The sequence below is a fragment of the Electrona antarctica genome (assembly GCF_951216825.1).
Source record: "Electrona antarctica genome assembly, chromosome: 6".
In the NCBI taxonomy this organism is placed as follows: Eukaryota; Metazoa; Chordata; class Actinopteri; order Myctophiformes; family Myctophidae; genus Electrona; species Electrona antarctica.
The window spans coordinates 3,225,721-3,240,895 of record NC_136811.1 but is presented as its reverse complement, the minus strand read 5'-3'; the positions used below and the strand labels follow the sequence as shown (position 1 = coordinate 3,240,895).

At 41.7% G+C, this 15,175-nt stretch overlaps 1 protein-coding gene across 1 annotated transcript; it reads left to right on the top strand.

Moving 5' to 3' along the window:
* Positions 1-293: 293 nt before the first annotated feature.
* On the top strand, positions 294-14,772 carry LOC306925519 (uncharacterized protein). Its single transcript, XM_079504389.1, has 3 exons — positions 294-588; positions 11,863-12,045; positions 12,615-14,772. Exons 1-3 carry the CDS (start codon positions 333-335, stop codon positions 13,697-13,699), a joined length of 1,524 nt encoding a protein of 507 aa, XP_079360515.1. The 5' UTR covers positions 294-332; the 3' UTR covers positions 13,700-14,772.
* Positions 14,773-15,175: the final 403 nt, after the last annotated feature.

Here is a 15,175-nt window from a genome sequence, read left to right as displayed (position 1 = left end):
TTATAAAGTCCATGCACTCCAGTGAATAGCATTTATCCATTTAGATAACTTTTTAATTATCTTTACACAGAAACATTACTTATTACTTATTTTTAATTTTTTTTACATAATGTGTGTCTTATAGCATCGTTTAAATGCTTAATGTATAGTTTTAAGGTGCAAATTTAATTAATTATTTTTTTCAATACTCTAGAGGGTACTCTTATTTTGAAGAGATCGTCCACTGGAAGTCTTATATTTGCTAGCTTAGATTTGCCAAAAAAACAGTGCCTTTTCTGGCTGTATGTTTTTCATCTCGCGTGAGGCGAGCAAGAGTAGCCTACTGTGTAAAAATGTCTCATAAAGGAGGTGAAATGTTTCAAATAGAGTCTGTACGGCTGTCGATAAATGAACACCTGACGTCGGTGAGAGAGGAGATATCGTGTGTTGTCAACGAGTGCCTCGGTTCGGTGGAACAGTTCATGTGCAGCCTCTTTCAGAGAGAGATAGAGACACTAGTAGAAACTCTGCTGGAGAGACAAGACAAAGACAAACTGCTGGACGTGATTTTACAGCCACACGTCAAACGACATAGAGCGGCTTTGTTATGTAAGCTGCATTTAAACACATTTACATATGTTTGAGGCAGTAGCTACTTATAGCAAATCCCTTTTCTTTAAGAGCTGTTTACTGTACGTGTATGTTTACTTTTACTTTTCTGACATTTATATGATGTTTTTGCATAGTAGTCCTATATGCCTATAGGACATAATATTGTATATTTGAACAAGCCAATAGACTTTCTTGGATTCATCCAGGCCTAGACCTAGCCTAGCCTGATTATCAGACTGTAGCTTTCTTGAAGCTTCAGTCTGACATTGTCTGAATTTGTCTCCTCCTGTCTGAGCGATTTCAAGAGGGAGGGGATTAGAATTTCCCTCAACCAATCACATGATAGCCACAGATCCGCCTGCATCTGACGTCGTTTGCAGGCGACGCGGGTGCTCACATTGCTGCGCATGCGTGAATCACACTTGAATTTGGAGGGATTTATGCGTGGAGGCAAAACAACATTAACTAAAATAAAAAACAATGGCGAACAACGACAAAGAGGAGGCAGAGAAGACGTGCCGTCTGTGTAACAAAAACGTGGAAGTTAAGGGGGTTATAACAAACACACGAGTGTTATTTAGCAGCGTAAAGGCAGAGAAACCCTTAAGCGATCGTTTCAAAGATATCGGGGTCGTTCTCCAGTGTCGACCCGGCATCTATTCTGGGAGGATCTGCAAGGCATGTTACAATGTACTTGTCAGGGTAGAAGAGTCCATAAGTACTCTTAATAAATGGAAGCATAACGTCGGGACCGAAACAGACGACGGAGGATCTGGCAGAGAGGAGGAGAGGGACCGTGACACACCAACGGAGACCCCATGCAAAAAGAAACTTTGTAAAAGTCTCAACCCAGAATCTCGTGTCAGTACAACAGAGGTAAACAGAACACACTGCCATGTTGAAACGTGTCAATAATGCAACATAAATGACTGTAGTTTTTAGTTGTTCTCAACGTCCATTGAGCTGTGAAAGGTCTGGCTATGTGAGACTGTAGTTGACTCGTACTGTTTGATTGATTGAAGTATTTACTAACGGATTGGAGAATTACAGTACATTTCAAGCCAAAACTGTTAACTGTGAACGACACCATAAAGCATTGTGCTTGTTTACAATAGGGTGATGGGTCCACCATGTTCAATTCATCATAACATTGAGACGTACAAATGTTTCTTCTAGTGTTTATCATCATTTTAATAATGAACCAACCTTTTTATGATTTCCATTGTATACATTACAATAAAGTAAATGCATAGAACTCATCTCTTAGCCCATTCATCTTTGTTTAGCTTGTGTATGTAAATCAAGGCCCACCTTTTGATGTTAGAAGGAAATGTTCATTCAAAATTAGATATTTGTGGACTTTTCTGCCTACTCCTCTCTAATCCGCATCCACATTTTATGTCCCTAATATAAGCACCAGCACTTTAAAATTATATTATCCCTAATATAACCATACTTAACTATATGTCATTATTGTCACATACATAGTTGTTTATTATACGATACAGTAGATCACAAATCTAATCTAAACTCTAGCAGTGTCATTTTGGCAGACATGTGGTATAGAGATTTCCAATAATATTTAGATAATTTATTTTAAGCCTGGAACAAAGTCATCCAGGCACCTGGTGGTGACTCAATATTTGAATATTTAATTGTATTATACATACCCTTTTGTGGCTTTCCAATATTTGTATTTTTGAGTGGTGTAAACCACTCTTACAACTGGCTTTGTTAGTTTACGTGTCTGTCTGTCTGTCCGTACGTCTGTCTGTTCGTACCAAAAAATGAGCATGGTTGCTATGGTCACCCAGTTCACACAGGTGTGATTTCATTACGTCAGACATTACGTCAGACCACAGTTGATCAGTCTATATAAGACCTTACACCACTCAGTTCACACGGGTGTGATTTCTTTTAACAATAGCAAACTTTCTTGTGACTACTGCACTCTGACTTATGGTGCGTTACCAGCTTAAATCAACATTGTAGAGTAGGTGAAGAGGTTGCTCACACCAAGAATCAAATTTCAAGAGGTTTATTTCTCTACATCAGGACACACATCAGTGTGAGGAGTTGTCTGTGTCAAGTCTATTTTAAAGGAGTGGTGACACCACATAATCAAATGTTTTATGGACATGATTCACCAGGACCCTGGATGGCTTGGTACTAGCCTACTATGCTTAAAATGTAACCGCTAAATGTATGGGTCTTTCTGTCTGTGGCACCACAAAATTAACCTGACTCCGCCAGATGGGGCAGCAGAGAGTACACTGTGTTCCCCCCTCCTGCTCCCATCTGGGAACTCTCAGGCAGACTTGATGCCCGGCCACAAAACGGCCTGGCCAATCAGCAGCAGCTTCTAGCAACTTCTAGCAGCAGCTTCTAGCTTCTAGCTGCTGCTGATTGGCCAGGCCATCTGGCGGAGTCAGGTTACCACAAAATGCCACCACTACTAATCTGCTATGCTTTATTAGCTGGTTTAAATAAGTTTACTTACTACTTAGCAAGATTGTAGACATACCATATTATATAGGCCATTATGTTATGTTAGGCCAAATAATTCTGAATACGATCCTATTAAAGTCTGTCTTTTATTTCATCCTTTTAGGTGTACATCAATTACCCCAGTAAGACCAACGCAGAGAAGCATAAATGTGACTCTGACATCAGTGGAGTCATAAACAATCTAGCAAAGAGCAACTTCACCACAGCAGCCAGACTGATGGTGCAGCATGCAGGTAAATCATGGCTTCATCTCAACATTAACTGGTCATAGTTAGATTGTTTTCCTTGATAGCCTGAACCTTTTGGCTGCATTGGATTCTATTCTTAGGCCAGACCGCACCAATGCAACTAGTCACAACTCCTTGCAACAAAACAGTTTTAATGCCAATCCACACCAAACTCCTTGCAACTGCCATTTGGGCAATGCATTTTGATATTGTTGGGATTTTTAAAATTGTCAATAAAAGTATTCTATTCTATTCAGGTCTCATGGGTGCACTCAAACCTGTGATGGAAGACATTATTGACAAGGAGTGCCAGCGTCTATGCCATCAAATAAATGGTTTTGTGCTGTGGAAGAGTTCCCCAGAAGAATTGAAAGAATTCTCCTTACACAACCTTAAGAAGGATTTGGAGCAGATGGCACCGTTCATGTTCTCTATTATCTGCACCATATCGGGACAGCAAACAAACCAAGCCTGTGCAGCTGCTGCTATTGCCCTTCGAGGGAGAGAGAACCATCTTTCAGCCTTTGCATACTACATCAACAGTGTGCTGCAGTACGGTGGTGCAAAAAAAGTGGTCTTCGAGCATTTGAGCAGGATGGGCATCACCACCACACATGCCAATGCAGTCCTTAAACAACAAGCCTGCACCTGCACCTGCCACAGCACAGGAGAGCATAGAAGAGTCTAATGCCAGTTTTCAGAGTTAGTCAGAAACTGAAATGGCCAGTTTTCCGAGTCAGCAGCTGTCAGAAATCTCAGAATCAGAACTGTCTGACCTGGGTTTCGTTTTTCTAGAGCTGGATGATGATGATGACATGACACCAACTCATTGTCCCATTGTCTCCTCCACAACCTACACCTGCTGTGTGTGTAAAGAAGGCACCATGCCAACTCCTACGTTTCTCCTGTCTCCTCCACATCCTACTCCATCAGCTGCTTGTAAAGAGGGCACCATGGCAACTCCTACCCTCCTGTTGTCTCCTCCACAACCTACTCCTGCTGCGTGTAAAGAGGGCACCATGCCAACTCCTACCCTCCTGTTGTCTCCTCCACAACCTACACCTGCTGTGTGTAAAGAAGGCACCATGCCAACTCCTACCCTCCTGTTGTCTCCTCCACAACCTACTCCTGCTGCGTGTAAAGAGGGCACCATGCCAACCCCTACCCTCCTGTTGTCTCCTCCACAACCTACACCTGCTGCTTGTAAAGAGGGCCCCATGCCAACCCCTACCCTCCTGTTGTCTCCTCCACAACCTACACCTGCTGCTTGTAAAGAGGGCCCCATGCCAACCCCTACCCTCCTGTTGTCTCCTCCACAACCTACACCTGCTGCTTGTAAAGAGGGCACCATGCCAACTCCTACCCTCCTGTTGTCTCCTCCACAACCTACACCTGCTGCTTGTAAAGAGGGCCCCATGCCAACCCCTACCCTCCTGTTGTCTCCTCCACAACCTACACCTGCTGCTTGTAAAGAGGGCACCATGCCAACTCCTACCCTCCTGTTGTCTCCTCCACAACCTACACCTGCTGCTTGTAAAGAGGGCACCATGCCAACTCCTACCCTCCTGTTGTCTCCTCCACAACCTACACCTGCTGCTTGTAAAGAGGGCCCCATGCCAACCCCTACCCTCCTGTTGTCTCCTCCACAACCTACAGCTGCTGCTTGTAAAGAGGGCACCATGCCAACTCCTACCCTCCTGTTGGCTCCTCCACAACCTACTCCTGCTGCGTGTAAAGAGGCAGCATCTAGTCTCCCACAGAGCATACCACCGGCACCCTCTTATTCTGTGATATTTGACAATCTGGATTTTTTTTGTAAGAGTACACCATCAAACAACCACTAACCAGAATAAATCGGTTCACTGGACACACCGTGTTGTAGTGGAGGACAGAGTCCCAATCGATCAACTCAGTGAAGAAAGGCCACTCGGCAACATTAAGAACTATGACCTTGCCAACTCACTGCCTGATGTTGAGACCCAGGAAATCATGCGTCGGGACTTTATTGTTCTTGCCAGCAGGGTTATCTGCAAGCATTTGGCAGCATTCAAGCCCTTCGACTCAGTGGTGGTTCATCACATACCCCATCAGTATTCTGACCACATGTCACAGCCACCCACTTCAGTAAGTTGAAATACTTACATATCGCTTACCTTGAAATAATTTGGCAATTCAGTCTGATATCAGGCTAGAACAACATTTTTTTTCAAAGACATACAGTGTTTCTCTCTCTTCACCCCCCCCCCCCCTTCTCTCTCTCAGCATCCAATGGGATTTCCTTTAAAGAACAAGAACGTCACATCAGATCTTGTTCAAATTCTTCAGCACATACAGAAAGAGTAAGTTGTTAAATATGGGCTACCTCACTGACACAAGAGTCTAATTGAGTACGTGTGTTGTAACCCATTCAGGATGGGACCCCTTTTGATGTTTTAAGCATTATGTTATACTGTAGCTATTGAAAAATAGCAGATCTACAAGCTCATAGTGCGACACCGTGTGCTGCACTACGAGCTTGCAGATCTGCTATTTTTGAAAAATCGTGAAAATGTGTCGCAAATCTTTGAATATATATTCTTTCAGAGCGACGTTTTTTTAACTCAAATCTTTGCTTCTGGGGGGGTCCCTGGAACTACATATTTTCAGATGGGGGTCCGCGGCCAAATACATATATTTTTGGGGGTCCTTGACATTAAATAGTTTGAGAACCACTGATATGGAAGTGAGTTGCGAGCCCTTGCTTTTGTTCATGATATATGTTAGTTTAACAGTTTGGCTCAGCACCAAGATCGGAGGATGTGTGCTGTTTTATCTTATTGTGAAACCACTGATATAGAAACATAGGGTTTTTCAAGAAAACTGTTTTGGATTTAGAAGACATTTGTAGAATCCGCCTCAGGTCTAAATTGAGAATTGAGAATTTTACATCATAGTTCCAGTATAGTTTACTTCATTGATACTCAAGATTTTTTATTACAAGGACCCCCAGTTTGATAAAGGCCATGGACCCCCTTTTGTAATGGCTTGGTCCCCAATCTACACTATAAAATGCTCAGTGTTACTTTCACTGAGTGCATTTTGTTGAAATATGTATACTCTCAAAGGTACAGACTACAGGGTCCTTGATTGTCGGTATATCTCTACAGAGTGTATGTGTTAGTGTGTGTCTCAATGAATGTACAAGAAAATATTCTTATTTGTTATAAATGACCAATTAGGTCTGATTAAGCACAAGCCCTATTTTATACTGCTGTAAAATGACTTGTGATAAGATTATTGCAAAACATCCGATCTACAAGTTCACAACGCATTTAAAAGTATCTCATTGTGAGTGTTGTGAGCTTTTAGATCTACTATTTTAGATGTATTGCTTATTTTCATAAATAATTTGCTTTTACAATCAATTCAAATGATTACTTTAATGAATTTACCTAAATGTGCTATGCTATCTTAATTGATTTTTTTTAAATCATTGAGCTGATGCATTTTACAATTTGCCTGGCGTAGGTATGTGCCAGGCACCCCTGATGGCTGTACTCCAATATTAGTTGGAGGCGATAGGCTCACAGAGGCAAATAGTCTGAATGTCCAGTGGGCCTTCGCAAATGGTGCAAGTGAAAAAGATAAGACTGGAAGACCTGCTATTCATGTTTCTTGACTTCAGAAACTTGTATGAAGTGAGTGGTAAACGACAAGAATACAGTATAGGAAATAAGTGACGGCTAAATTCCCCTTTACAATTTATTGATGATAATGGAGTTTCTTACTTCCTGGCCTGTAAGGATATGGTGTGCATGGTCATGTTCAACCAGTTCCGGTTGCACAAGTTCAGGGTCAATGTGTTCCAAGTTGAATTACTTTGGGGTCAGCTTCAACGTGTTCAAGTTGAATTTGAGAAGTACATCTTTTATGCATGCTGCTTCCTATCTTTTGAAATTTCCGTTGTTTGACAATGATGTTGTCAAAACCACATACTAATAATATAAGCTGTGTAATTGTGTACTATAGTTTATGTTATTCTTCAGTTGAATTAGAGAATTGAATAAAAACAGTTTTGTGCATGCTGCTTACTATCTTTTGAAACTTCAATTGTTCAAACGCATATCAATATAAGTTGTGTAATTGCAGATTGTTATTCTCCAGATCTATCACAGTGTATTTTTCAAGGAAGGATCAGCTCGAGACCATGGGACGCTGTGTGAGACCATGGGACGCTGTGTGAGACCATGGGACGCTGTGTGAGACCATGGGACGCTGTGTGCCAACATGAACAGAAAGAAGTGCAGCAATGCCAAGGCGAGACCACACAAGGCCTACAACCCTTACAAGGAGGTGGTCAAGAAAGACACAGCAGCACTCATTCTGGCAGCTACAATGGAGCACTTGGGCCTGAAAAACGCTGATGGTAATGAAACTAATGTGGACTTCATAATACACGCAAATAGAGGGTATGCGCGTGACATCATCATCGAACCAGGAATGCAGGAAAGCCTACTGACTACTGAGTGGCAAAAAACTACTTTCTGGCCTTGACAGCCCATACATCCAAACAGAAAAGTCATATCTGATTGCATTAAACAACATTTAACAATGTTAAACTCACTTTGCATGTTGCTTTGCCACTCGTTTTGCCACTCGATGTGCCATTCACTTTAAGCATGCGCATACCCTCTATACTGTGATCAGTGTCACAGAAATGTTTTTAAACCTTTTGGTACATAGGAAATTATTCCCTTTGAAAATATACAAAGAAGACTTTGTCCAAATACATTACACTTCACGTAGTATGGCTTCTTAAGTGCCCCTTTAACTTAAACAAACATGGTATTGAATTGAAGTAGACATTTTATGTAATATCAGAAATAAATATTGAAGAAACAAGAAAGTGTCCGCACACACTGATAGCCAAAGTGCAAACTTTATTTAGTACAGGTACAGGTAACCACCATTGGGGTGTTAAGCCTTCTTCAGGGAAAAACACATACCCTGAATGCATGCACAATACCTAACACAATGTATTTTACATATTTCTATAGATGTTCCTGATGGTCTGATACCTGATGGCGTGTTACCGGGCACAGATGAGGAGAAGCGGAGATGGCTGAACGCTACTGTTGCAGAGGTCATCGACTCATTTGCCTTGTTTAAAGACCTTGATGCAGCAGATGATCTTAGGGAGCCACCAGAGAAAACAAAGTTTCCCTGTAGAGCAGCCGATTGTTTAAAGGATTATGTGTTTGCCAAGACACGGTCAAGGCATGAGATAGAGAAGCATGGCCTAAGATATGATGATAGCACCATGATAGAGCGATTCAGAGTCGGACCATGTGAAGGAACACTCCGAAGCCAGGCTCAGGTTTGGGTTATTCTTGGCTGACATGCAGGATGCTGTAAAAGAGGGAGATGGAGAAGGCTCATGCACCTGTACAGGATGGCTTTGTTGTACTACAAGTTCTATGGACACAAACAGTACGCTTACAGCACACTGCTTCTCACTGTACAGCTCAAAGCCACTTTGTCTCCAAGGACGGCACATTCTGTGACATGGAACAGATTCTTCAATGGGAGGGGAGGAACATTCCTTTAGATCTTCACCTAGAGCAGGCCAATTATCTGAGGCCAATCATTTTTTGAAATCATTCTTAAAAGGTGTAGGTCCGAACTTGACTGACAGCTCTGCCTTAATGATCAGTAAGTCCCTTGCCGTTCTTAGAGATCTAATGGATAATGTTGACCAGGAGATGGGGTTCACGAGTCCATCTGGATATCACAAGAATAGCAGAGAAGATGAGGACATTTTAGCTCGTGTTGAACTATCCATGGAGATGAGGCTTTTCAAGAATTGTCCAGGTAGAGAGCAGGTTTTAACAAATATCTCTTCTCCAAGCTCAATTACACTGATTTGTGGCAATGGATGAAGAGCAAGCTGATTGAATTTAGTATGGTACACATCTGATCTAATGTTTCATCATTTTAGTTTTGTGTCTCAGAAATGCAACATTTTTGTTTTGTTTTTCTTCAAAAATGCAATACTTTGTAACACAGCATCATGCAAAGAGTCCCCTACAAGCTCACCGTGCTGCATAGTGATGTTACTTTTTTTTTTAGCATTTCCAAAATGGGGCCATCGGGTTGAACATGTTTAGGACTGTGACACAATAATTCATGTCAATGTCAAGGACCCCCATAATTATCTATTTGGCTGCAGACCCCATCTCAAAATGTGTTTTTCCAGGGTCCTCTCAGAAGAAAATATTTGAGTTAAAAACGTTCACACAATGCTCACACAATTTTTCAACAATAACGGATCTACAAGCTCGTATTGTGGCACTGTGCCACGCTATGAGCTTGTAGATCTGATCTTTTTCAACAGCTAAAGTTTAAAATAATGGTTAAAGTGGTTAAGTCCTCAGGTCTAAATGGGTTAATCAGGAATGTCCATAATGTAACGTATCAAATGTAACGTATCAAATATGCACTAACATTTTTCTACAAATCAAGTTCTCTGATTTGTCAAAATGAACATACTGTTCAGTGTGATAAAAAATGCTGCATTGTGCATTCAACAGATCATGGATAGAGCCTGCAGAATTTACAATTTAGGCATTTCGCAGACGCTCTTAATCCAGTGCGATTTACAGTAAGCAAGAACAAAAAAACAGTAATTCATCAAAACATAAACACTATAGGTACAAAATACTTCATTTTCTGACATTTCGATCTACCAGTAGTTGATTTTCATTAGGTGAACCTGATGAAGATCAACTAGATCGAAACGTCAGGAAATGAAGTATTTTGTACCAAATGGTGTGTGGGCTCCATCCATGAACTACTGAAGTCTCTTTACCCCAACGCCCATCCTGTTGTCGATGTGCGTATTCTACGTCCTCTCCTGTATGTGCATTCAAACCATTTCTGCCTGCCCTGCCTATTTGTCGTCCCCAAATAATGAACGGCTGTGTACAAAAAGAAACAAAGGTGTGTTGTGTTCCACAAAGCCTAGGTATGTTTGTTAGTCCAAAAACAACGTACAGTACAATGTGATGATGATGCTTTACATGTAATGACTTGAGCTTGGATGAATTATTTCAAAAATAAACGGCCATATCAACAGTACATTTCTTCAGTACCCATTTCTTCAATTCCATGTGTACATTCAGGTCTTAATTTTAAGCATTGGTGGAAAATATGGAATTTTAAATAACCAAACCTGCATACAGTTGATGTCACTGATAGGCAGTAGCCTATATCTATTCAAGTACTTGTTGAACTTTTACTCCAATATAAATTAGAACTTGAATTGCTACGGTAGTTACTCTGTATATCTTTGTATAAAAAGTACATTAACCACTTATAAGCCCTTTTTAAACTATTTGAAAAAATAGATCTATAAACTCAAGACATAGCAATGTGACGAATTGAGCTTGTAGATGGGCCTTTTTCAATATATGTGGGAAAATCTGTATTCATTACCAACACTTTACTTTAACTCAAGTACATTTTTAATACCAGAATTATACATTTGTGGCATTTCTAGTAGTTATACCAGAGTGAGTACTTCAAATACAGGAGCACGAGACGAAGCCAAGGTAAAAGGTTGAACAAAAAGGTGTATTTATTAAATTAGGCCTTAAGACCATGAACTAAAGAATAAAATGGCGGACAACATAACTGAAAGGATCCTATAGGGTGTGGAGTCAGTAATCAGTGGTGTAAGTGTGGATGTGTGAAACATAGTGTGGTGTGTGTGTGGATGGAAAGAATAAATCAAACAAACAAATCAAGCATCAGTCAGAGTCAGTTGTCACAAAACACCTCAGAAAAATCATCAGCAACATCAAAGTAACCCATGAAATCTAGATCAGGCTCCAAATATCTCTCTTCCTGGAAGCTGAACTGATCTATGACAATATCATCAAAGACATCAGCAATGATTTCAAGTATTGCTTTGGCATGTAGTTTGAAAACAGGAATGTTATCCATAATGTAACAGATATCAAATATGTACTGACAGTTTACTACAACAGCCTCAATCAATTCAGTACTGAAACCTGAGCATGCTGACCTGTCGGTGTACAAACGTGTTTTTTGCCAGTGTTGACCTGAAATCCTCCAACAAGTCCCTGATCAAGTTTCTCTGAGATAGCTCTACCTCTCTAACCTGACTCCGCCAGATGGGGCAGCAGAGAGTACACTAGGTTCCCCCCCTTCTGCTCCCATCTGGGAACTCTCAGGCAGACTCGACTGATTTGTCAACATGGACATACTGTTTAGTAGTGTGATATATGACTGCATGTGAATTCAAACCATTCTTGCCTGCTCTGCCTATTTGTTGGACAAGGTCTTCTGCATCCTCTTGGGCGCCAAACATCACAACATTTTTAATGTTTGGAAAGTTCAAACCCATCCCCAAAGACATTGTGGCACTCCTTCTTTAAAAAAAACCCCACTTCTTTACACCCACCCCTTTGTTTGACTCAACCTTCATCACCAACCCATGTTACATCAATGTACTTATCCTATTCCTTCATTCCAGACCAGTGTGTGGAGTCCAGCCTGCAGGTGAAGATGAGTTCTCCAGAAACATCCAGGACCGTCTCTGTTAAACCCGAAGACCTTCCGGACACCAGGACTGATCCTGTTAAAGAGGAACTTGAAGACTTCCTGGACACCAGGACCTCTCCTGTTAAACAGGAACTTGAAGACCTCCCGGACACAAGTATGTTTATGTGCTCTCTGTGTTTCAGTTACTGTTATACAAAACCCTGTTCCCACTCACTTAAACTGCCTTCACCCGTATATTTAATTTCGGCATCCTGTGGGAAAGTATAAGGTATATTTGTTACCTTCAATATCACATAGGCCTACATGTATTTATTTGAAAATTATCTCCATTAGTTGATGACATGGAAATCAAATCACACCCAGTGCAATGTGAGCGCTGCCTTTGATGGAACAATGTTAAATCCCTGCTCAACAGCACCGCCCGGTGGCAGCAGCTGTTGTTGCTGTGCTACATCATTTTGGACAAACAAACATTACATGATAGTAAACTAGAGATGTCAACACACATGGTCAAGGATTGAAGCATCATGCACCGCTAAAAATAACAACATACAACGATGAACCTTCCTGTAATGTTCCGTTCAACTCCTGACCTATTTACAACTTTCCTAGTTAAATAAATAGATAAATAGTTTGTTTTGTCATCTGATTTCCTCAAGACTTTATGATTTCCTCTGTAATAGGCATCTAGAGATAACCATTTTCACTCATTTCTCCTCTCAGCATATACAGTGAACCCTGGTATTGCCGGCGCCTCCACGATGCCTGCCGTTCAGGCAAACCCAGCCTCCGATCCCTCCACGCAACTCATAATGTCTGCCTCTTCCGCTGCCGATCCCTCCAGGCAACTCATAATGTCTGCCTCTTCCGCTGCCGATCCCTCCACGCAACTCAGAATGTCTGCCTATAACTCTACTGACCCCTTCACGCAACTCAGAATGTCTGCCTATAACTCTACTGACCCCTTCACGCAACTCAGAATGTCTGCCTCTGCCGCGGCTGACCCCTACAGACTGCTCATAATGCCTCCCACTGCTGATCCGGCCACACTCTCCTGGTCTCAACCACCACCACCACCGCGCTGCGTGCTACTGCCACAGCCTATAAGAAATACCCCTGCCACCATCATCACCACCAGACCTGTGCCCATCCTCCCGGCAGCTTCAGTGAAGCCCGCTATTGACGGCCCCTCCTCGCGGCTCATAATGCCCTCCCCCGCTACTGCTGGACCCTCCACACGGCTCATAATGGCTGCCCCTGTCACTGTCGGCCCCTCCACACGCTCGTGGCCTCAACCACCACTACTGCCTGGTGCGCTACTGCCACTGCCTGTCGTTGGGCCCTCCACACGGCCCATAATCCCTGCCAGTCGGGCAACTCCAGGCATTGTCCACCCTTCCTCAACACAACCCATAATGCCTGTCAGTCAGGCAACCCCTGGCACTTCTGACCTTTCCTCCACACAACCCATAATGCCTGCCAGTCGGGCAACCCCAGGCATTGCTGGCCCACCTACATCAGCCCCTCCACCTGTGCCCACAACACCCGGTGCTCAAACTGGTGTGGGCAGTCATCTGTCCTGGGGGAAGTCAACTTACCGAAAGCGTAAGAAGATGGAACTGACAGAATTGTCACGGTGTTACTCGAGACTGCCCCTCTGTAAACTCTGTGGCCGACCGGCTCAGAGACATAGAAAATACAAGAAGAAAACATATTGCCCTGTAACAATGAAGTCAAGCTCAGCACGTCTGAACAACCGAGTGTTCGGTAGCTATGAAAACTTCACCTCTGCTGTTGACAACATGTAGATATTTGTGAAATGCATACAGATGTACATAGTATATTGCACATATTGCCATTTTACCCTGTACATGTTTCTTGTGTGAACAATTGCTTCTTATTTGGCAAATTGTAAATAGTGAAGAATCATGAACAAACACTCATGAAGAAAAATCCTAATCTCTGCTCTTGCTGAGCAGCATCAGTTTGAAATTTGAATCAATTTGACATTATGTCAATTCGAATAAAACTGGTGCTGCTGAGCATGAGTAGAGTCCAGGATGTTTGTTCCTGAATGTTTGTTCATGATTGCTTCATTTGTTGTCAACAAAGTTGATGTGCGAATATTTTCTTAGCAAAAATGTATGTCCATGTTTTGATGTGTTCATTATTTCGGTGTTACTGTATTATGTATTACTGTATTATTCCTTCTTAGGCATGTCCAATGCAGTGGCGTATCTACAATAAGGCGAGGCGTCCGCCTGTCCAAATCATTTCCATTTCTGCCTGGCCAAAATCCATACAATGAGAAAAAAGAGAGGACAAAAACAAGACCTGAGAACTATTAGTGGACAGCTGATTGGCTGTAGCGGTAGAGCAACGGCCAATCACCCATTGGAATGTAAATGCATGCCTTTCAGCCTTTATATCCAACAGGTCTTTGAAAACCTTTAGTGCTACGATTGTGTGCGGGGGACGACAATTAACACATCTTGCCTGCCCAAAATGTAACTCCTGGAAACTGGAAACGCCACTTTTCCAATGACAATTTGTTTTATAAGTTGTAGTGCTGTGTTTCTTTTTCTGTAAGTTTAGTGTCATTGCATTCAGTAAAGTGGTCTGTGCTACAGTAACAGGGGTTGTGGATGGTCAATGAACACTTGGGGTTTAATCATGTTATCTTTACTGTCCTCTAAATATGTTTTGCAGGGGAGGACAACATCAACAACATCAACACACAAAAATAAATGTTTTTCTATCCTTTTTTTTCTCCTGTCTTTTAAATGTGTTTCTGAAAATCAGGACACACATTATATACATTATATTACTTGCATGTAAAGTGGTTTACAGAGTCTCTTATAAATTATTATAATCTACGCAGAAAGCGCCGAGCGACGGAGGGGGAGAGACTTTTCTCGCGTTCAGTCCGTGCCTTATGACGTTCCATTCGTTTGGGAACTATCCTTATCTATAAGTGTTTCTTCCTATAAAGCTAAGATAATTGACAAATATATAGAATCGCTTTAATATATATTCATACGCAGTATGTTTTCCCATTGTTTTGTTTGTTATAATTGATATTTAAGAAGCACAGCATTGTAGACAACCAGTTTTCCTTTTGCTTCTGTTCATTCTTCATTTCTGTTCTTTTTGTTTCCCGTATCTTTACGGGATAATTATTTGTAACCCTCATTCTGTATGTTCAACTGCATTGTTTGAACATGACTGAGATAAATAAACTAACTAACTATCCTGACGGACATCGGCAGCGGTCCCTGGTGCAG

Bases quoted from the DNA above. Each gene is read 5' to 3' on its own strand.
- LOC306925519 (XM_079504389.1), top strand. From the start codon at position 333: ATGTCTCATAAAGGAGGTGAAATGTTTCAAATAGAGTCTGTACGGCTG. The intron at 589-11,862 runs GTAAGCTGCATT...CCTTCATTCCAG, and splicing joins ACATAGAGCGGCTTTGTTAT to ACCAGTGTGTGGAGTCCAGC. The intron at 12,046-12,614 runs GTATGTTTATGT...TTCTCCTCTCAG, and splicing joins TGAAGACCTCCCGGACACAA to CATATACAGTGAACCCTGGT.